Here is a 21,446-nt window from a genome sequence, read left to right as displayed (position 1 = left end):
TTTTGAGTGTTAGAAAGATACCAGCGGGCCCCAAGATTCTTTAATTTTTTTTCAAAAATGGACCACCAAAGATCCCCAAAAACGTAAGAGCCCCGACATCCCTTCAAATTTTCCAGGGGTTATTTAAATTTGTTTGCATTTTTTTTCAAAAATAATACAATAGGAACCCCCCCGAGACTTTTTCCAGTGTTAAAAAAAATGGATCCCCGAGACCTCTTCAATTGATTCAAAAAATAAAATACCATGGGCATTCTTTATAGTTTTTTTCAAAAATTATTAGCACGAATACCTGAGAATTTTTGTTTTCAAAAAAAAAAATTGTAGAGTCCCCAAAATACTTTCAAATTAAAAAAAAGTGGGTTCCCGTGAGATTTTTTCCACATTGATTCACTTTTTTTCATAAATAATAGCGCAGGACCTTGGAATTTTTTCGAATGTTAAAAAAAATATTAGAAGGCCTCAAGATTCTTCCAAATTTTCTCAAAAATGGAACAAACATTCCCAAGGGTTCTTTATAAAATTTTTTTCAAAAATAATATAGCAGGAATCCCAAAAAAGTGTTAAAAAACGTCGAGTTCTTCAGATCCTTTCAAATTCTTCTAAAAACGAAATTTCAGGTTCCTCAGATTTTTTTTATTCTTTCAAAACTAAAGGGCCTCCGGGGTTATATTAAATTTTCCAGGAAAAAAAAACAGTTATTTCAATTTTTCTCAAAAATAATACAACAGGAACCCCCTAGATTTTTTCAAGTGTTAAAAAAGAAGGGTTCTCAAGATTTTTCAAAATTCTTAAAAAAAAATTTTTAGAGTTCCCCGACATTTTTTTAAATTCTTTCAATGTTTTCAAAAATTATTAGCACGAACCCCTGAGATTTTTTGTGTTTAAAAAAAATCAATAAATAAATAAAATAAATGTAGACCCCAAAATTCTTTCAAATTTTCAAAAAAAAAGTTTGTAAATTTCTTTCATAACAAAAGGAGCCTCCAAGATTAAATAAATTTTTCTGTTTTTAAATATAACATCACGGGCCCCCAACATTCTTTTATTTTTTTTTTCCAGGGGTGATTTTTTTCTTTTTTTGTCTGTTTTTATTGTAGTCCTTGCTATCTTGCTAGAAAACTCTAAAACTGGACACTTTTTTTAACTTAAGAAGTTTCATATGATCTAGAACTACAAAATTTCAGTTGCTCTTTCCTTAATAATGTCAAAATCTGAAAATTTAGAGGTTCCAAAATTCATAAAATTTTTTATAACAATTTGACATGCATAGAGAAATTTTAGCATTTTTTTTAAATAAATTATTTTTAACAATAGTTTGAAAATACAGAGTAAGATATACAGGGTCATTAAGCGTGATATCCCGATTATTGGAAAGAAGTTGAAAAAAAAAAAGTTCAAGACAATAGTCGTACGATCCTTCAAGGGACACCCTATATATTTTTACATATTCTAATTGGCCTCTTTCGAGATTTTACTATTTTTGAATGCCGATGTGACATCGTTTCGTTATTCCAATTTTCTTGGACGATTTTCTACCAATTAAAAAAAATAAATTGAGTCTTAATATACAGGGTCTCTATAAATAAAAATTGATAAAACACCCTATATTTTATATCTGTAGCTTCTTCTGTTTTTTATTTTTTTTTGTATTTTTTGTATTTTCTAAAGTTGACAGTTTTTGCATTTTTCACTTTTGTAAGATACACAGCGACATATACAGGGTGTTTTAGTTGATGGTAATGTTTGGGGATTTTTATAAACTCTGTACAACAAAATTTAATTTAACGGACATTATAACAAAGCGTGGTTCTTTTGTGAACCCTTGAATTACTAAAAAACTTTAAACAAGGACCGAATCTTCTAAATTTTCTACTTGAAAATCAAATATCTGGAACATTTTTGAAATTGATTTATTTCATCTTGGTTATTGTCAAGAAAACATAGTAATTTTTGGAAAAAATAAAGCCTACAATAACTTCGAAAGTGATCGAGAAAGCGTCAAAATTTTCATAAGGGGAGGAGTTTAAAAAAATTTAGTTTTTGGAAAACTTGCCTAAAAATTCGCTAAAAAATTCTGGAATATAGTTCTCGACGTGTTGATTGACGAAAAATAGCGTGTTTATAGTTCTGGACCAAGATTTTCGAAATTTTTCGTCTGAAATCAAATTTTTGGAAAATTATAAAAATTGACGTATTTCATATTGGTTATTCTCGGGAAAACATAGGATCTTTTGGAAGAAGTAGAACTGACAATAGCTTCCGGAGCCCGAAACCTACGTAAAAATCCCTTCGGGTAATTTTTGAAAGTGGTCGAAAAAGCGTCAAAATTCCATAAGGGAGGAATTTTGAAAAATTTAGCTTTGAAAAACTTGCCTAAAAATTGGCCAAAAAATTCTAGAATATAGTTCTCGACCTGCTGATTTGGTTAAAATAGCATGGGTAAAGTTCCGGAGCAAGATTTTCGAAATCATCGGTTTGGAATCAAATTTTTGGAAAATTGTAAAATTTGACGTACTTCATATTGGTTAATCTCACGAAAACATAGGAATTTTTGGAAGACACAAAGCCGATAATAACCTCTGGAAACCGAAATTTACACAAAAATCTCTTAGGGCAATTTTTGAAACTGGTCGAAAAAGCGTCAAATTTTTCGTAAGAGGAATTTTAAAAAATTAAGATTTTGGAAAACTTGCCTAAAAATTCGCCAAAAAATTCTGGAATATAGTTCTCGACGTGCTGATTCGGTAAAAATAGCGTGTTTATAGTTGCGGAGCAAGATTTTCGAAACCTTTGGTTTGAAATGAAATTTTGTAAAATTCGAAAAATTGACGTATTTCACACTGGTTATTTTTGGAAAAACATAGGAATTATTTGGGAAGAAATACAGCCGACAATGACTCCCAGAATCCGAAAATTACCCAAAAATCCTTTCGGGTAATTTTCGAAAGTGGTCGAAAAAGCGTCAAAATTTTCATAAAGGGAGGAGTTTTGAAAAATTTACGTTTAGAAAAACTTTCCCAAAAATTCGCCAAAAAATTCTAGAATATAGTTCCCGAAGTGCTGATTCGGTAAAAATGGCGTGTTTATAGTCCCGGACAAGATTTTCGAAATGTTCGATTTGAAATCAAATTTTTGGAAAATTTAAAAAATTGACGTACATATTTTATATTGGTTATTCTCGGGAAAAGATAGGAATTTTTGGAAAAAATAAAGCCGACAATAACTCCAGGAATCCAAAATTTACACAAAAATCCCTTGGGATAATTTTCAAAAGTGGTTGAAAAAGTGTCAAAATTTTCATAAGGGGAGGAGTTTTGAAAAATTAAGCTTCTGGAAAACTTGCCTAAAAATTCGCCAAAATATTCTGGAATATAGTTTTCGACTTGTCGATTGGTAAAAATAGCATGTTTATAGTTTGTAGGCAAGATTTTCGAAATCTTCGGTTCTAAATCAAATTTTTGAAAAATTGTAAAATTTGACGTATGTACTTCATATTGGTTAATTTCACGAAAACATAGGAATTTTTGGAAGAAACAAAGCCGATAATAACCTCTGGAAACCGAAGTTTACACAAAAATCTCTTAGGGTAATTTTTGAGGCTGGTCGAAGAAGCGTAAAAATTTTCATAAGGGGAGGAGTTTTAAAAAATTTAGTTTGGGAAAACTTGCCTAAAAATTCGGCAAAAAATTCTGGATTAACTCGATGTGCTGATTCGGTAAAAATAGCGTGTTTATAGTCCCGGAGCAAAATTTTCGAAATCTTCGGTTTGAAATCCAATTTTTGGAAAATTTTGAAAATTGACGTTTTTCATATTGGTGATTCTGTAGAAAACGTAGGAATTTTTGGAAGAAATAAAGCCGACAATAACTTCTAGAGACCAAAATGTACACAAAAATCCCATCGGATAATTTTGGAAAGTAGTCAAAAAAGTATCGATAAAGTTTAAAAATTTGATGTTTGCCTAAGATTTTGTAAATTTCTTTCATAACAAAAGGAGCCTCCAAGATTAAATAAATTTTTTGTGTTTTTAAATATAACATCACGGACCCCCAACATTCCTTTATTTTTTTTTTTTTTAGAATCAGTAGGAACACCTGAAATTTTGTCAATTGTTTTCAAAAAAAATAAATAAATAAATAAATCGTACGGTCCCCAAAATGCTTTCAAAACAAAACACCAGTGGCTCTTAAAATTCTTTCAAATTTTTAATAAAATATAGAACACCACAAATCCAGAAGATTTTTTTTTTCAAAAATAATACAGCAGGAATCACCGAATTTTCTTCAAATGTTTCCAAAAACAAAATTTCATTACCCGAAAGATTTTTTTTTCTATATTCTTTAAAAATTATATCAAGATTCTCTAATGTTTTTTTTTCAAAAATACAAGACCAAAAAAATGCCCCCTCAACATCCTTTCAAATCTATTTCAGGATCAACCGGCCCTTTTGAAATTTTTGTCAAAATAAAGTCCTATTTGGACAAAACGAGAAAACTTTGAATTTAATCACCCTGTGTAAATAAGAAAACATCAATTTTTACAGGTTTTATCAAGGCCAGCTAACTAAAAAGTCCATCTTTAAATATGGGGAAGTTAAAAAATTTCCAAAAATGAGAGGTTTTTTCAAAAAAATTCAAATATTGATCAAAAAATCTGGGTACCCAATATCATGTCTCCCTTTTATAATGAGAAATCTGAATTATATAAAATTCCAAGCCCACATGTAGATTGATTTTGTTAGCTTGTTAAAGTAGACTTCAATATTAAACCCCAACTGACAACAAAAAATTTTTCGTAATAACTTATCACGATAAACTGTTCAACCGAATCCAAGAACAAATATAACGGCATTAATAAAACTACATACAAAATAAAAATCTGCTGTTTTTAAGATTTCGCAAGACGTGTAAAACACACACAGAATCAGTAATGCAGCAATTACGTACCATGATTGGTTGGCTGGAGCTCGGGGCGTGCCTAAACACGTCATCCTCGTCGTCGGTCTCCGGTGGTGGGGGACGCATCGGGGCGCCATCTTGTGGAAGAGGTGGTCTCGGCGGCGCCATCTCTACACAACACCACACTTTAAATAAAAAACCACCCCAAAACAGCAATAAATGAATAAATGAACATGCCAGCCATGACAATTACCATCTTCTAAAATATATTCCGGGATAAAACTGTAATATCCTGGATGCATGAAAAACGACAAATCGAAAATGTTAGTTTCTTTGACAGTGTGTTCAATTACGAAAAAAAAAATCAAGCCATCAACTAGCAAAAAGCCACTATATGTACATGCATTAGGTTAGTCGGACATGCTCTCAAACTCATTTGTTTACCTGGTTCGTGATAAGCGCTGGGGATAAGTTCTTGACACAACAAGTCGGAATTATCCCCTGACGCATCGAATAAAGAAAAAAAAAATTAGAAAAATACGAATATATGTATGTACAGAGATAAGAGAAAAAAATAAACTCATTGCCGATACCTCTGGCCCATTTGGGCAATGGACTGACGCGTCCGTGTTGGTGAGGCGTGGGGCTGAGCGCCCCCGTATCTCGGCCCGGAGTCGGTGTGTTTCTTAGCGGTTCGCCAACTACAAATTTTAGCCTTAAGAAAAGCCGTTATTCTACAGCGATCTCAATTATGTACAACAACAAAATATAAGTGCACGGTGTGATAATTGTGTGAATTATATATAAACACGAGTTATGATGTGAAAAGTGTAAGTTTAGTCCAATCCCAATACCTTTGTCAATAAAGTAACTGTTGGGGGCGGGTTCTGTAAGAATTAATAAGAGTTAGGTTTACTCCGTTTAGTGGGGCGCGACGAGAAAAAGTAACTTACCTAAGTTCAGGGAGTTGATGTCGGGGAGTGGGGGCAGGTCGGGGTTGATCTGGACGGCCTTGCGCACGTCTCCAACGGCGTTTAATAACTGAAAAAAAAGAGTGCAAGTGATAAATTTTGTCTAAATTTAATTTTAGTAGGGTAAATGTGTACAAGAGTACGCACTTAGTGTAAAACTGTCAATAACTTTTTAATTTTTTTGTATAGACAAATTTTATGATATGGGTTCGTCATATACATGTTTAGAGATCAGATGTATTTAATTGTACGTCCCAAGACCACTATATTTTAAGAGTAATTTCAATTTTTATCAACATGTGTAAATGCGCACTCTTAGACAGTTCATTGTACAAGAGTGCGCATTTGAACGCTTATGAGTGCGCATTACATTTTATGAAAAAATCTTTGTTTTTAAGGTGAAAATAAATGGGAATAAGTGACTACAGACTACACATAAAACGGGAGACCTATTTCTTTGTACGCTAAGGGTTTTGAAAAGTCGAGAAAATGTAAAAGTAGAGAGTCGATCGACGGACTCAATTACAACACGCTCAGGAAGTAAAAATTAAAAAAAAATCACCATAACCACCACCACACAACTTGAGAAGCAGTACAAAGTAGTAGAGTTAAATAATTCATTATCGTATGATATGTATCTACAAGACTATTGGACTACGTATCGCAAGCAACGCGCACTCTTATTATACAATACCTGGCTGCGCACTCTTGTACATTTGTACATAACCTAATGTTTTCAAAGTTAAAAGCTTTTGATGGATAGAAAGTATAAAACTGTTAGTGTATAACGACACCTTAAAAGTTACAGCTAATGAAAATTATTACTGTAAAATAAAAGAACTGGTACGTACCTTACAAAAAACTAAAACTATGAGCGGTAAAAATTACATCCACACAACGGGTGAACATAAAATCGTCAGTACGACCAAACTATAAACTATATTCAGGTCACTTTTGCACCTTTATCTCAGCTTTAGTATTAGACTCTGAATGGTATAACTTCATCTTACCCAGATGGCACTAATAAGCAAAAATCATCAGTGCGTACTCTTATACATATTCGCACTCTTGTACACATTTACCCTAACTAAAAACATGAAAATGGAGAAAACGGATTACAAATTGATTGGTTTCTACATGATGGTGAATCGCCGCATTACAGGCAGATCGCTCGAGATTTATTAAATTTTTCACTGCGAAGTGGATGGGTCAGCTTGGGTCCTCCACAACCCTGACGTCATAAAAAGTTGGTAAATCATATGATTTTTTTTCCCATTTTTAAAATACCTTTAAATCATTAAATAAATCATTTTGAGAATTTTCGACGGTAATTTGGAAAATGTCAAAAATTTCATATGGTGGTGTTTTGAAAATTTGAGTTATTAACGAACTTGTCATATTGGGGATAAGGGTAAGTACTTTTGAAGAAATCGAGCCGAAAGTTACTTCAGAACGAAATCTACAAAAAAAAATGTAAAGGGCATTGAAAATTTTAATTTATAGAAATATGGCCTAAAACTCCACAAACAATTCAAGGATATAAATCGCAATGAGCGGATTCGAAAACATTACGTGTTTATGACACGCATTCAAATTTTTGAAATATTCAATTTCAGTCACTTTTTTAAACATAAAAATAGCAGAAATTTTCAAAGAAATGAAGCTGACAATAGCTTCAAAAGGTCGAAATCTACAAAAAACCTCGTTAGATAATTTTCAAAGGTGCTCCAGAAAGCGCCAAAATTTGATGCAGGTAGTGAATTTCATTCTACGGGAAAATTGAGCTTTTGGAAAAATTGCTTGAAAATCCACACAAAATTCAGGGATATAAATCTCGATGACCTGATTCGAAAAACATTACGTGTTTATGAATCCCGCATTAAGATTTTAGAAATATTCGGTTTAAAAGTCAAATATTCTGAAAATTCTAAAAATTGTCTTTGTTCATATTGGCGATTTTGGAAAAAGAGTAGAAATGTTGGAAAAAATAAAGGAAAAAATAAGTTTACAAGGTCGAAATAGACAAAAAATTTCTTTCTGTAATTATTGGAGACGAACGAAAAAAAAATAATTTGGAAAATTTAACCAAAAATCCGCAAAAATTCGGAGAAATAGATCTTGACGAGCGATTCCAAAAATATTGGGTATTTGTGCTTCCCGACCAAGATTTTCAAAATAATTTTACTGTTTTTTTTAAATTGCCTGAAAATCAACAAAAATTTCAAGACAAATCTCAACGAGCTGAGTCGAAAAACATTGCGTGTTTATGAATCCCGCATTAAGATTTTCAAAATATTGAGTTTGAAAGTTAAATATGTATTTTGAAAATTCTAAAAATTGTCTGGATAATGGATAATATATCTTCCGCATCAAAATTTTCGAAATACTCGGTCAGCAAATGAAATTAAAAAAAAACGGAACAATTGTCATACTTCATTTTGGCGATACTGGAAAAATAGTAGAAAATATAGAAGAAACGAAACACAAAATAACTTCTGCAGTTCGAAATGTGCTCGACAACAGGTAAAAAATTTAGTAAGAAGTTTTTGGGAAATTTGCCCGAAAATGTACACACAATTCAGGGATATAAATCTTGACAAGCTGATTCGAAAAACATTGCGTGTTTATGGTTCCCCCATGAAGATTTTCGAAATATTCGGTTTAAACGTCAAAATTTTGAAAATTCAAAAAGTTGCCTTATTTCATCATATTGGCGATTTTGGAAAAATGGTAGAAATGTTCGAAGGAATAAACGCAAAAATGACTTTAGAAGGTCGAAATCGACAAAAAAATCTAGTTATGCAATTTTCGGAAGAGCTTGAAAAAAAGACAAAAATTTCGTAAGAGTGGAACATCAAACCAAAAATCCGAAAACATTCAGAGAAATAGATCTTGTTGAGCTGGTTCCAAAAATATTGGGTATTTGTGACCCCGACCAATATTGTCAAAATGTTCAACTTCAAAGCCAAATTTTTTGAAAATTTTAAAAATTGCCATATTTTATATACACGATTTTGAAAAGAACGGAAATTTTCGAAGGAATGAAGCTTCAGGATGTCGACATTTAGAAAAAAACTCGTTATGTAATTTTCGAAAATACTTGACAATAAAAAAATTACCTACAAATCCACAAACATTTTTATATTATATTTGGAGAAACTGGAAAAATGGTACAAAGTTCGAAATAATAATGGTGGTTTATTTCTACAAAAAAATCTCGTTCGAGTTCATACAAAAAATAAAGCTTGTTTAAGCTCCCGGATCAAGATTTGTAAAACATTCGCTTTGAACTTTATATTTTTTGAACATTAAAAAAAATGCCATATTTCATATTGCCGATTTTGGAAAAATGTAGGAATTTTTGAAAAAATGAATCCGCAAATAAATTTTGCATGTCGAAATCTAGAAAAAGGTCCGTTAGGTAATAAGTAAAAAATTTCGTGATGGGTGGGTATTAAAATATTGAGATTTGAAAATTCACAAAATTCGAATATTGCGAACGGTTCCGAGTCAAAATTTTCGAAATACACGATTAGAAAATGAAATTAAAAAATTTTTTTTTCTCATTTCGGTGATATTGGAAAAGTACAAAATATCGAAGAAACGAAACCCAAAATAATTTCTGCAGGTCGAAATGTACACAAAAAAATTCGTCATGTAATTTTCAAAGCTGCTCTAGAAAGTTAAAAAATTTAGTAAGAGGTTTTTGAAAAATTGAGCTTTTGGAAAAGTTGCCTGAAAATCATCAAAAAATTCAGAGATACAAAAATTTCAATGAGCTAATTCGAAAAACATTGCGTGTTTATGAATCCCGGAATAAGATTTTCAAAATATTCGGCTTAAAAGTTAAATATTTTGAAAATTCTAAAAATTGCGGTAGTTCACATTTGCCATTTTGCAAAGAGTACAAATGTTGGAAGAAATGAAGGAAAAAAATAACTTTAGATGGTCGAAATCGACAAAAAAATCTTGTTATGTAATTTTCGAAAGTGCTCGAAAATAAGTCAAAAATTTCGTATTGAAAAACTGAGCTTTCGGAAAGTTGTCTAAAAATCCACAAAAATTAAAAGTCATACTATATTTGGGGAAACTGGAAAAATGGTATAACGTTCGAAATATTAATAATGGAGGTTCATTTCTACAAGAAATCTCTTTAGGTAATTTTCGACGAGAAAAGAATAAGTTTTTTTGAAAAATTGTCCAAAAATCCACAAAAAATTAAGGGATACATATCTCGACGTATTTATAATAATATTAATAATAATAATAATATTTATTGCCCAACAGAAATTACATTCCATTTAAAGGACAATTTTGCACACATGCTTATACAAAATGAAAATAAATATTTATGCGAAAAATAAAGCGTGTTTAAGCTCCCGAAATAAGATTTGTAAAAAATTCGGTTTGAAAATAAAAATTTTTGAAAATTTTAAAAATTGCCATATTTCAGATTACCGATTTTGGAAAAATAGTAGGAATTTTTCAAAAAATAAAGGTATGAAGCAAAAAATTTCGTAAAGGGTGGGCATTAAAATATTGAGCTTTAGAAAAAATTTCCTTAAAATTCATAAAAAAAATATGGACATAGATCTCGACGACCTGATTTGAAGAATATTGCGAGCAGTTCCGCATCAAAATTTTCGAAATGCTCGGTTAGAAAGTGAAATTAAAAAAAAAAACAACGAAAAAATTGTCAAATTTCATTTTGGCGATAATGAAAAAATAGCAGAAAATATCGAAGAAACAAAACCCAAAATGACTTCTGCAGGTCGACGAAATGAACAAAAAAAATTTCGTCATGTAATTTTCAAACGTGCTCAAGAAAAGGTAAAAAATTAGTTTTGTGAAAAATTGAGTTTTTGAAGAAGTTGCCTGAAAATCATCAAAAAATTCAGAGATATAAATCTCAATGATTTGATTCGAATAACATTGCTGTTCATGGATTCCAAATTAACATTTTCGAAAGAGTAGAAATGTTCGAAAAAATAAAGGCAAAATAACTTTAGAAGGTTGAAATCGACAAAAAAATCTCATTATGTAATTTTCAAAAGTGCTCGAAAAAAAGACAAAAATTTCATAAGAGCGAGCTACTGGAAATTTAACCAAAAATCCGCAAAAATTCGGAGGAATAGATTTTGGTAAGGTGATTCCAAAAATATTGGGTATTTGTGGTCCCGGACCAAGATTTTCAGAGTGTTCAATTTTAAAGTCAAATTTTGTGAAAATTCTAAAAGTTGCCATATTTTATATTGAAAGAGTGGAACTTTTTGAAGGAATGAAGTCGATAATTACTTCAGGATGTCATGTAGAAAAAAACTCAAAAATTCGTTATGTAATTTTCGAAAAGGTCGAAAATAAGTCAAAAATTTCGTACCTATTGGAAAACTGAGCTTTTGGAAAGTTGTCTAAAAATCCACAAAAAATGTCATTTTATATTCGAGGAAACTGGAAAAATGGTAGAAAGTTCGAAATAACTTATTCAGGTTGATTGCTACAAAAACATCTCGTTAGTTAAAAAATTTCAAAAGAGGTTTCTTCAAAAAATTTCTAAAAATCTACAAAAAGTTCAGGGATACACGTCTCGAAGAGTTCATACGAAAAAATGCCTATTTAAACTCCAAGATCAAGAATTGTGAAACATTCGGTTTGAAATTAAAATTTTTTGAATATTTTAAAAATTGACACATTTCATATTGGCGATTCTGGAAACAAGAGTAGGAATTTTCGAAGAAATGGAAGCCGAAAATAACTTTTGTAGGTCGAAGTTTACAAAAAATCTCGTTAGATATTTTCGAAGATAAATCGAAAACAATCAAATATTTCGTAAGAGAGGACTAGTGGAAAAGTGAGTTTTTGGAAAATTTGACTAAAATCCACAAATAATCCAAAGATATGGATTTTTGAAATATTTGGTTTGCAAGCCAAATTTTTGAAAATTATAAAAGTGGACGTAATTTATATTCACGATTTTGGAAAAAGAATGGGAATTTCCGGATAAATGAAGCCGAAAATAACTTCAGGAGTTCGAAATCTAGAAAAAAATTAATTTTTGAAGGTAAGTAAAAAATTTCAAATGGGAATATTTAGTTTTTGGAAACTGTCTAAAAATTCACAAAAAATTTGGTTATAGATGTCGACGACCTGCTGATTCGAATAATACTGCGCATGGTTCCGCATAAAAATTTTCGAAATACTCGATTAAAAAGTAAAATAAAAAAAAAGAAAAAATTCGACTTGAAAGTCAATCGAGAGAAGTCAAAAATTTCATAAGAGAAAAATTGAGATTTTTGAAAATTTCACTAAAAATCCACAAAACATCGAGGAGTTGAATCGAAAAACATTCGTTCTCAAAATTCTTTTTTTTAATAAATTCTAAAATGTCATATTTGATAGTAGCGATTCTGGAAAAACAGCAGGAATGTTTGAAGACATAAAGTCGAAAATAACTTTAAAAGGTCGAAATCTATCAAAAAAAAAAAAACTCGTTGGGTAATTTTTAGAGGTACTCGGAAAATAAAAAAATTCAAAGTCGAGCTTTCGGAAAAGTTGCCTGAAAGTCAACAAAAAATTCAGGGATATAAATCTCAACGAGTTCATACGAAAATAATGAATGTTTAAAGTCGTGTGTCAACATTTACTAAATATTCGATTTGAAAGCCTATTTTTTTGGAAATTTTCAAAATTATCTGGATTCATATACATCTAAAAATAAAAAATTCCACAATTTTGAGATGACAGCATCAAGTTTTTGGAAGGAGTGGATGTTCTTTAAATTAAAAATAAATAAATTATAAAATATAAATTTTTCTTTAATTTAGTTCAAGTGTAGAATTTAATTATTTACATTTTAAAACCGAATGTTGCTAACAGATTCTGCACCGCTTTAAGAGTCGTTGCATTATGTAACCTCATTAAATATTAATATTTAAAAGTGCATGAAAATAGATTGAACATCTGTTTTAATGTGTGGGCGAAAAATAAGTGAAAGGTGTAGACATAACACGCCTTCCAAAACCATAAACAATAAGTACGAGCACGTGCTATTTATTTAATGTAATATAATTTAGTACCAAGCAAAACGAAATTTTTGCCATACAAATATAATCGAGCACCACAGGATTTAATAAGCGCACTTCGGAAAATTTTTGAAAATTTTAAAAATTTATTTTGTGGAAACAGAGCGTTCCATGTTTTTATATTTTACCATGTGGGTCGTTAAGTATTTATTATACATTCCTGTTTTCGAACATTATTTAAATATTTTGACAAGTTTGGCATCTTCAGAACACTCAAGAAAAATCCAAAGCAGGAATATGTTAAATAATGCTCGTACATTGTCTTGACATTTTCAAAAAATATGTTAGATTGGTTAGGGGCCCAAAGATTCTGAAGATTTTAAAGAGTTTCTAAAATTCCTATGACCGCAGACTCAAAAAAAAAAACAAAATCCATAAGGATTCCAAAAACTCCAAAAAAAGTCTTTCAAAGAGCCAAAAACATTTCCAACGCTTCTAAAAGCTTTCAAAAGTTCCAAAGATTTTAAAAACTTTAAAAAGAACCAAAAAGACAATGACCCTAAAACTTTCAAAAGTACACTAAAAAAAACTCCAAAGATTGCAAAAACTATTTAATATTACTTGGGATCCCTGGATTCCAAAGAATCTACGGATTCTTGGAACTTTAAGGACTTCCACTGACTGCAAGAATCCTCAGAAGTTCAACGACAGCACGGATTTTACAACACTCAAGGATATTAAAGCTTTTAAAAATTCTACATATTAGGAGGCTCCAAAAATCCAAAGACTAAAAATTCCAAAAAATATAAAGATCCTAATTTCAAATATTCAAAGATTTTAAATCTCCAGAAACAAGAAGAATCCGAAAACAATTTCGTACTCCTCTTTGTTGATGCCACCTGTGTTGGCGAAACGCGTCTATACCACATCGATAAAAACCTAAATAACAATAATAATAAACTACTCACCGCCTTATTTGAGTCCCTCCACCTCGACACCGCGCTCGCATCCCCCGGATTGACCGCCACCGACTTGGCGTCCTGCACCATCGGCGGCACCGTGCCCTGCAGCCCGTCCGACGCCCTGTTCACATCATCGATGAACGCCGGATCCTCCGAATTGTCGCTCTCCTGCTTCGCCACCAGCAGCACCCTGTTCGCCAGCCTCGCAATCGCCGACGTGTTATCCACCATCTTCTGCGGCTGCTTGTTCTTGATGGCCTCCTCGCACAAGAACGTGTGCTTCCTCATCTGCTCCTCCGACGCCTTGATAAAATCGGCCGAATCCGTCGCCTCGTCGCACAGATTCCGCATCTTCGTCACCGTGTCGGCGTACTGCTGCCTCAGGTTCTCGAAGTGCTCGTCCGCCGCCTTGCTCGTCGGGTAGTTCATGCGGATGCTGCCCGCCGACACCAGCTGCGGCGTCAGGCTGTCCACCTGGTTGGCGGCGCTCTGCAGCGACTCGGCGAGCTTCTTGTTGCCGCCGCTGCCGCCCGCCGCCACCATCTTGGCGGTTTTGACGGCGCGGTTCGAGAACTGCTGCAGGTTGGCGGCCTTGTCGGAGAAGTTCTGGTCGCGGTTGGGCGTGCCCTCGGGGGCCAGGGCGGCCTCGGTGAATTGCTTGAGGGGGGTGACGATGTCGATGAAGTCCTCGACGACGCGGTTGACGACGGCTTGGTTGATGCGTTCTTTGAGTTCGTGGAGTTTTTGGGAGAGCTTTCGGGCGATCTCTTGGGCTTCGGGCGAGTTGCCTTTGCCCTGGGCGCAGAGCTCGGCGAGGTCGCGGGATAGGGAGTCGACTTCTTCGCAGAGCTGGAGGATTTCGGCTTTTTGGACGCCGGGGAGGCCGTCGGCGACCTAAAAAAAATGTTCTTGTATTAAATGTATGTAAAGCTAGTTTTCACTGTTTAGTAGTATCAACGTGAGTTAGAAAATTTTTAGTCGAATTTCCCGCCAAAATCATGAAAACATGCGTTTCATTATTTTAAGTAGCCGAGTAAGTCGATGTTCCGCTCTATAACGATGACGGACATGAGGAAATTCCACGTTGTCGGCTTACTCATAAGACATAACTAAGATATTATACCATATACGGTTTTAAAATTGCTACAGTTTATATACACACTTACGACTGTATATATGGGTATTTTAATACGTTTCCCAGAAGTTAGCAATATAATTTCATGTGGTTTCATAACTGAGCAACGTTTCGTTTTTATTCAATTTTTAATTCTGAATATTGATCGTGATTTTCTTTGAAATATTTAAATAAATTTATTAAAGTAAAAAAAACTAAACTACAAATTTAACATGTTTATATCACAAAAGCAGCAGCAATTGTATTATTTTTTTTTATTATTTGTATTTTATATTAGGAAAAACTTCATCAAATTTACTTAGAGACAAGTTGGAAAATGTTACCAAATACAGGGTCTTAAATTGTTTGAAAAACATGAGAAAACTCACACTTGGAAATTTAATCACCTTGTATAAATCAACTGTTCAATTTTTATATGGCTCTTAAACACAGCTGGAAAAAGTTCAATTAAAATGAAAAAGTATCACGAAAAATCAAAACTTTGGAATTTTTGATTATAAACGTTTATTCAGTTTTAAATTTTAGTACTATTTATGTTTACAAAGTTTACTAGAATATTTTTGGTTCTTTGTTATATCAGTCCGACAAATTTTTGGGACAATGATAAAATTTGATTTTGCCAATTTAATTTTTTTTAAGATAAAATCGGGACGGATTCATAAGCTACAAGTTTAGGATTGTTATTTTATCAAATTTAAATATCATTTACTATGCAAAATTTTTACGTGACGTCATCAAAATATTAGTGGGATGTCCAGGCATATAAACGGTATTATTTAAATACGAATAAAATTCGGTAACAATCAGTCCAGTAGTTTCGGACATTATCTGTCTAATAAAAACGACATGGACGTAAGACAGATAGAAATATTTTTTTAACTTTGGGAGCCATGAATTCCAGACCCCCATTTTTAAAACTGACGGTGGACGGTTCTAGAAAAATGGTAGGCGATTGAAAAAATGAATCGAAACTTCTGAAGGTAGCAACCAATAAAAAATATCTTTCAGTTAAATTTTGAAAAATGGTCAAAATTTTCGTAAGGGGCCGGTTGTGAAAAAGTTGCCAAAAAAATCCCAAAAAGTTCTGGCATAAATTTCGTCTTTTTGCTCTCGGTGCAAGAAACCTTTTTTTTTTTTAATCCAAAAAATTCCAATATTTCAGTGGACGATTCTCAAAAAATGGTAGAAGCTATCGACGAAATGAGTCCGAAACTAACTTCCGGAGGTCGAAATCAATAAGAAACTGTCTTTGGTTAAATTCCGAAAATTGTCGAAAATTGGTCGAAATTTCCCAAGGGTATTGAAAAATTTTGCACTTGAAAGAGTTGCCAAAAAATTCCCAAAAAATTCTGGGATTTAAATTTTGTTGTACTGACTCCAAAAACATAGCGTTTTTATGCCCCGGTGCAAGATTTAAAAATAGTCAGTTTGAAAATACGTATGTACATTTTTTTTAATCCAAAAAAATTGAAAATTTAGGAACGTCAAAAATTGAAAAACTGAAAAATTTTAACACCGTAAAATTGAAGAGTGGAAAAATGGAAAAATTTCTAAAACCGAAGTATCTGAAAATGGAGAAATTTAAGTATGAAGAAATCGAGAAATCGAAAATTTGGAAAATCGAGAAGTTGAAGAGACAAAAACTTGAAATATACCAACAGTGAAATGTCGAATAATTGAGCAAACGAAAAATTCAAAAACCTAAAATTTAATAAAAATCGAAAAAATAAAAATTGAAATATTGCAAAATCCCAAAACTGAAATTTTAAAAAATAATAAAAATTGAAGAATCGAATCACTGAAAAATTGAGAAATCCAAAAATCGAAAAGGTGAAAAATCAAAAACCTGAAAAAATGAAAAATCGAAACATTGAAAAGTCGACAAATCAAGCAACCAAAATGAATCGCGAAATTGTGAAATGAAAAAAATTAAAAATCAAAATTCGAAAAAATGAAAAATTGAAATCGAAGACCTGAATATCGAGAAATTAAAAAATTGAAAAAAATTTTAAAAACTGAAAGGTTAAAATATCATAAAATTAAAAAATCTAAAATTTGAAAATCGAAAAATTGAAAAAATTAAAAATCGAGAAATCGAAAATCCGAAATTCAAAAAAAATTACAAAAAAATTAAAATCGAGAAATTGAAGAAACGAAAAACTGGAAAATCGAAAATTTCGAGACATCGAAACAAAAAATATACAAAAACTGAAACATCGAGAAATCGGAACATCAAAATATCGAGAAATCAAGAAATAGAAAACTAGAGAAGTAGAAAAATCGAAATAGACCAAAATCCAGAAATCGAAAAAACTGGAAAATAAAAAAATAAAAAAATTAAAAACCTAAAATTTGACAATGGAAAAATTGAAAAACCGAGAAATCGAAAATCCAAAATTGGCAAAAATGACAAACAATGAAAAATCGGGAAATTGAAGAATCGAAAAACTGAAAACTCGAAAAACTGAAAAATTTCAAAACTGAAATTGAAAGAGTTGCCAAAAAATTCCCAAAAAATTCTAGGATTTAGATTTTGTTGTGGTGACTCCAAAAACATGGCGTGTTTATGCCCCGGTGCAAGATTTAAAAATAGTCGATTAAAAAATACATATGTACATTTTTTTATAAAAAAAATTGCAATATTTCTGTGGGCGAGCCTGGAAGAAATGAGTCCGAAACTAACTTCAGGAGATCGAAATCCAAAAGAAAATGTCTTTAACTAAAGCCGAAATTTTCGAAATTAAACTAAATTAAATTGCCAAATCATTATTTACGTCGCGATTATAATCAAGTTATTAAAAAAATATGTATTTAAATCCCCCTCTTTTCAATTCTGCCTTTTGAAATAATACTAAAAATATTGCATAATGCGGCTTTCTTAAACTCTACATTAAAAAAAATATATATGGAATACTGACTCGAATAAAATATTTACATCAAATAAAACACTCATTTTCTTTTGATTGTTTATTTCCCAAGCGTAAAATAGGGAAGTATTGTTAATTCTATTCGGAAAACGGCTACTTTTATGTTTTCTCGACGTTTCATGATCTCCAGAGTATGAAAAATAGGTCTACCATTTCCTCCGTCTGTCTGCCTGTCTGTCGCCTCTCGCGTGTGTCGATTTTATAAGACAGATAATTTTCAAGCCTACTGGACTGACTGTTGTCAACTTTTATTTGTACTTACGGAATAATAATAGGTAAATTCAATTCAATTTAAATTTAGTTTAACGTCAAGAAATCGAAATATCAAAAAATCGAAAAATGTAAAATTTAAAAAAACGAAAAATTGAAAAATAGAAATATCGAAGAACTGAAAATCGTGAAATCGAAAAATATAAAATTTAAAAAACTGAAAAACTAAATTTTATCAAAAAAAAATGTAATCTAAAATTTGACAACGGAGAAATTGAAAAACCGGGAAATCGAAAATCCAAAATTTAAAAAAATAGCAAAAAATCAAAAATCAGTAAATTATAGAATCGAAAAACTGAAAACTCGAAAAACAAAAAATTACGAAAAATCAAATATCATCAAAAGATTGAGAAATCGAGAAATGAAAAAGTCAAGAAGTCGAAAAAATCGAAAAATTGAGATATCGAATAGGCCAAAATCGAAAAGTTCATAATTAAAAAATCAAAAAATCTAAAATTAAAAAAATCGCTAAATCGAAAAATTGAAGAATCGAAAAACTGAAAAACCGAAACATTGAAAAGTTGAGAAATGGGAAAATCAAAAAAATCATTTAATCGAGAAATGAAGAAATTGAAAATTTAGGAACGTCAAAAATTAAATAACTAAAATTTTAAAGCCGTAAAATTGAAGAGTGGAAAAATTGAAAAATTCTAAAACCGAAGTATCGGAAAATGTTTTAAATTTCTAAGAATAAAAAAATCATCACAATTGAGACGGGCGGGTGGGCGGGGTTTATATTTTGCGTTTTTGTTTCTTAATACACATAGTATTCTTTGAATAACACGACACTCAAAAATATGTTTTTAATTTCTTGTAAAGAAATAAGCATTTTGCAGTTAAAATCCGCCCCCTTGGTTCACGGCGAATAAAAAAAATCATCGCAATTAAGATAGGGTGGGTGGGCGGGCTTACATTTTGCCTTTTTTATTTTAATGGGTACACTTCTTTTCAAAACATGAAACTTAAAACATATTTAAAATGGAAAATTTGTATTTTTTATTTTATATAAGTACAGATAGGAATAAGACTTTCATAGACACACTATGTTTTTATTAAATCGTGGAAAAACAAGCTAATAATCACCTACACGATGTTGGTATTTATGTTATATAAATTTTGTTTATACAACAGTACAGCATTTAAGTAGAATTAGAATTTATTTATAGTTTTAAATCAATAATATTATCATTGATTTTTATTATGTCCTATAAATGGGTGTTGTACCTGTGGGACATAAATATACTTAAATGTTATTATTATTTATTTATTTACAACATGTTTCAATTTTCTCCAAATTTTTTCACCAGTTAAAATATAGCTCACCTTTTGTTAATATATTACTTTATCAGCACCTAAAAATTTATTTAGATGGAACATTGTTTCGAAAACACAACTACAAAGTCTTTCAATTTAGACAACAAAAACAGGGACACTATTATTAGCACCAAAATAAAGGAGTCAGCAACTACTAAACCATGCTTCATAAAACTCGTTAATACCACCTGACTTTTCAGAAAAGAAAGTTATTTTGGGCTATTTTCAACCTATTTCTCGCTTGCTCCATCAAACATTGTTTAAACAAAAATTTAAACAATGAGATAATGTTGTCGCCTGCAATAGACGGTTTATTTCTATCTCAATAATGAACCCAGAGAACATAGAGAAGCGTCATAGTTTAAATTAAATGACGGTTGAGGACTCCTCGACTTATGTTGGCAATAGTGTTTGTTTCTAACTAGGAATAAAATTAACTAGAAAAAATGTCATAACTTTAATTCAGGTCACACGAATTACAGTTCGTCGTCTAAGAACTCGTTTGATCTACAGACCAGAGCGCACTCAGGCCAATGTCGACTCTAAGCGTTCGGAAACGATTTGATTTATGCGCCATGATCCGTGTTTTGATACACATCCTAACCGGTTTCGACCACAATTTCTTGCTGTTTCAACTTTCGAATTTTCAGTTTTTCGAAATTTTAGTTTGGGGATTTTTCAGTTTACTCCTATTTATCATTCAGTTTTTGGATTTTACAATTTCTCAATTTTTCAATTTCTCGGTTTTCAGTTTTTCGATTCAATTTTACGATTTTTAAATATTTACATTTTTCAATTTTTGACTTTTATAAACTCTTTATTTGTCGATTTTTCGATTAATTGATTTTTCAGGTTTTTGGTTTTGCAATTTTTCTATTTTTACAGGTTTTGATTTTTCAACTTCTCTTTTTTGATTCTTCAATTTCTCAATTTTTCAATTTTTTAATTTCTCAGTTTTTGGACATTTCAGTTTTGGGATTTTCAGTTTTCTTGTTATTCAATTTTTCGATCTTACGATTTTGCAGGTTTTTGATTGTTAAATTTTTCAATTTTTTTAAGGTTTCGATATTTCGACTTCACTTGTTTGATTTTTCTACTTCTCAATTTTCGATTCTTTGGATTCTCAGTTTTTGGATATTTCAGTTTTGGGATTTTTCAATTTTTCGATTTGTCAGTTTTTCTTTCATTTTTCAGTTTTTCGATATTTCAGTTTTGGGATTTTTCAATATTTCTGTTCTTCGACTTTTCCATTTTTGACTTCTGGATTTTTCGATGTGTCGACTTTTTACTTTTTCGATTTTTAAATTTTAGATTTCTCCATTTTTTGGTATTTTAATTTTTCGATTCCTCGAGTTTTCATTTCAGCTCTTCCATATTTCAATTTTTCAAATGTTTCGATTTCTTAATCTTTCGATTTTTTGACTTCCCGGTTTTAGATTGTCCGTTTTTTAATTGTCGTTGTTTCCATTCTTCGATTTTTAAATTTTAGATTTTTCAGTTTTTTGATATTTTAATTTTTCAATATTTAAAATTTCAGATTTTTCGTTTTCTCGATTTTTCATTTCAGTTCTTCGATACTTCAATTTTTCAAATTTTCGAATTTTTCAAGTGTTTCGATTTCTTAATCTTTTGATTTTTCGACTTCCCAGTTTTAGATTTTCTATTTTTCAATTGTTATTTTGTGAAATTTTCGATTTTTCAATTAATCGATGTTTTGATTTTCCCATTTCTTGACCTTCGAGTGGTTCGATTTTCCTGTTCTTCAATTCTTTAGTTTTTTAATTTTTCAGGTATTTTGATTTTTTAATTTTTCGATTTTTGAAGGTTTCTATTTTTCGACTACACTTTTTTGATTTTTCGATTTTTCAGTTTTTAGATATTTCAGTTTTAGGATTTTTGAAAATTTCAATTCTTCGGATTTTCTATTTTTGACTTCTGGATTTTTCGATG

The 21,446-nt window shown here is 31.1% G+C and overlaps 1 protein-coding gene across 5 annotated transcripts in view; it reads right to left on the bottom strand.

Annotated features, from left to right (window-relative positions):
• Positions 1–21,446, bottom strand: part of LOC135137851 (vinculin) — a 56,705-nt gene that overhangs the window by 16,656 nt on the left and 18,603 nt on the right. For 2 of the 5 annotated variants that reach the window (XM_064067605.1, XM_064067603.1), the window contains exons 5-10: positions 13,857–14,744; positions 5,852–5,939; positions 5,753–5,785; positions 5,492–5,599; positions 5,343–5,399; positions 4,947–5,068 (exon numbers count right to left, since the gene is read on the bottom strand). In XM_064067605.1, coding sequence (XP_063923675.1) covers positions 4,947–5,068; positions 5,343–5,399; positions 5,492–5,599; positions 5,753–5,785; positions 5,852–5,939; positions 13,857–14,744 — 1,296 coding nt within the window. The remainder of the gene's footprint in view (positions 1–4,946; positions 5,069–5,342; positions 5,400–5,491; positions 5,600–5,752; positions 5,786–5,851; positions 5,940–13,856; positions 14,745–21,446) is intronic. The other 3 variants (XM_064067604.1, XM_064067606.1, XM_064067607.1) reach the window with 3 other exon arrangements.

This window comes from Zophobas morio, unplaced genomic scaffold, assembly GCF_036711695.1.
Source record: "Zophobas morio isolate AGI-343-1 ecotype UQ-CSIRO unplaced genomic scaffold, CSIRO_AGI_Zmor_V1 ptg000030l, whole genome shotgun sequence".
NCBI lineage: Eukaryota > Metazoa > Arthropoda > Insecta > Coleoptera > Tenebrionidae > Zophobas > Zophobas morio.
The sequence above is the reverse complement of the archived record's forward strand: the minus strand, read 5'-3'. Positions and strand labels throughout refer to the sequence as shown.